Source organism: Triticum dicoccoides, unplaced genomic scaffold, assembly GCF_002162155.2.
Source record: "Triticum dicoccoides isolate Atlit2015 ecotype Zavitan unplaced genomic scaffold, WEW_v2.0 scaffold233219, whole genome shotgun sequence".
In the NCBI taxonomy this organism is placed as follows: Eukaryota; Viridiplantae; Streptophyta; class Magnoliopsida; order Poales; family Poaceae; genus Triticum; species Triticum dicoccoides.
Window position 1 is genome coordinate 857 of NW_021246583.1, and position 1,763 is coordinate 2,619.

The 1,763-nt window shown below is 53.4% G+C and overlaps 1 protein-coding gene across 1 annotated transcript; it reads left to right on the forward strand.

Annotated features, from left to right (window-relative positions):
* Window positions 1–947: 947 nt before the first annotated feature.
* Window positions 948–1,760, forward strand: LOC119345400 (peroxidase 2-like; the record flags this gene model as incomplete). Its single annotated transcript, XM_037615497.1, has 2 exons — window positions 948–1,289; window positions 1,398–1,760. Coding segments are annotated over exons 1-2 (705 nt in total), but the record flags the coding sequence as incomplete, so codon positions are not given.
* Window positions 1,761–1,763: the final 3 nt, after the last annotated feature.

The window sequence follows — 1,763 nt, forward strand, 5'->3', positions numbered from 1 at the left end:
TGACAAAACACTTGACTTACTTTTGCACTAGTATATAAATCTCGACGAAAAAAAACAAAAGTTGACCTCACAGCAGAAAAGACAAAATTTATTTGCTATTATAGGTCACTATTCACACTATTTTAGCCAAAAAAATGTCTTCTTTAAAAGAAGTCAAAGGGATACTTTTTTTCTGGATTTCATTTCTCATGAGTACAATAGAAGGTCAAGTTTATTTCAAAAATATTTTCAGGAATTTTTACTTTTTGTTGAATTACTAAATTTTTTTCCCATATAGGGTGCATATGTCCCATAGACCAAAAATTCCCCTCCACTCTTTAGGTCACTATAAGGTCATCGCTAATCACGCAGTATCCGAGCTTTTTTATGCTTGTTTCGCCTAATTCAAGTTGCAAGAGACATGCACTCTGCAAGCGCAGGTTCGCAGGTGATTCATTCCATGCGATTGTCAAAGGAAACCTATATGCAGTTAATGTATACCAGAGCAGCACTTTCTCAGCACATCATGCCTGCATGGAATGGTTCTTGACGTTTTCCACTCAATATTGAACAAGTCCGGCCGGCGAGGAGAGCAAGGCGGAGGCACTGATCCCTTGCAGCATTCAACGGTCAACCTCCCACGCACACCGGCACCGCGAGATCTCGAGGCCGATCAGACGGCCGACGCGCAATCAGTAAGCAACTTGATCCCTCGACGACAGGAGGAGACATGGCATCTAACGTCGCCGGTCAGCCGCTTGAGCTGACTGTACGCGCGCCCGCTCCGGTGGAAATTCGCGTCCATCTCAACGTGCGTCGCCCACGAAACGCGGCCGTGCCTATTGCATGCCTTCGTCGTCGTCGGTTCCGGGACGACCCTATAAATATGTCATCCGTAACCCAGCCAGAGCAAACAACACACGACACGAAACGATCATCATCTCTCTAGTGGCTAGTGCGAAAGGAAGATGGCGACTAAGCTCGCAGCGCTCGTCGTCTTGGCCGCGTTCCTCGCCGGGCCGGCGGCGTGCGAGGGCGCCAGCATTTGCTTCAACGGCTGGCTGAGGCTACCCACCTACAACCCGTGGCTCTGTTCTCGCGGCTCCAGGACGAGAAGCCTTCCGTGGCAGCGGGGGCGTTCTCCCTCGGGGTTAGGGCTCGGCCACGGCTACTACGACAACAGGTGGTCGAGGTCGTACTGCCCCAGAGCGGAAGGGATTGTGAGGGGTGCCGTGAGGGACGCCGTGGCCGCGTACCCTGGCATTGGTGCGGGGCTCATCCGTCTCTTCTTCCACGACTGCTTCGTTCGGGTACCAGCACAGCTCGTCGATTATTCTAGCTTATTAGCTAACTGCATTGCCGTTCAAGAAGATCAACATGTTCTTTACGAGGTCTTTATGTCATAATGTTATATTCAGGGGTGCGATGCTTCCGTCCTCCTCACGACGACCAACTCCAATAACAGCGACACGGAGAGGGAAGGCCTTCCGAACAAGAACAGCCTGCGAGGGTTCGAGGTGATCGACGCGGCCAAGGCGGCGATCGAGGCCGCCTGCCCCGGCAAGGTCTCGTGCGCCGACATTGTCGCCTTCGCCGCCCGCGACGCGTCCTACTTCCTCAGCAACCGCAGGATCAACATCCGGATGCCGGGTGGCCGCTACGACGGGCGCGAGTCCTTCGCCAACGAGACCGACCAGCTGCCCGGGCCCTTCTCCAATGTCACGGAGCTCCAGGCGAGTTTCGCGGCCAAGGGGCTCACCTCAGACGAGATGGTCACGCTCTCC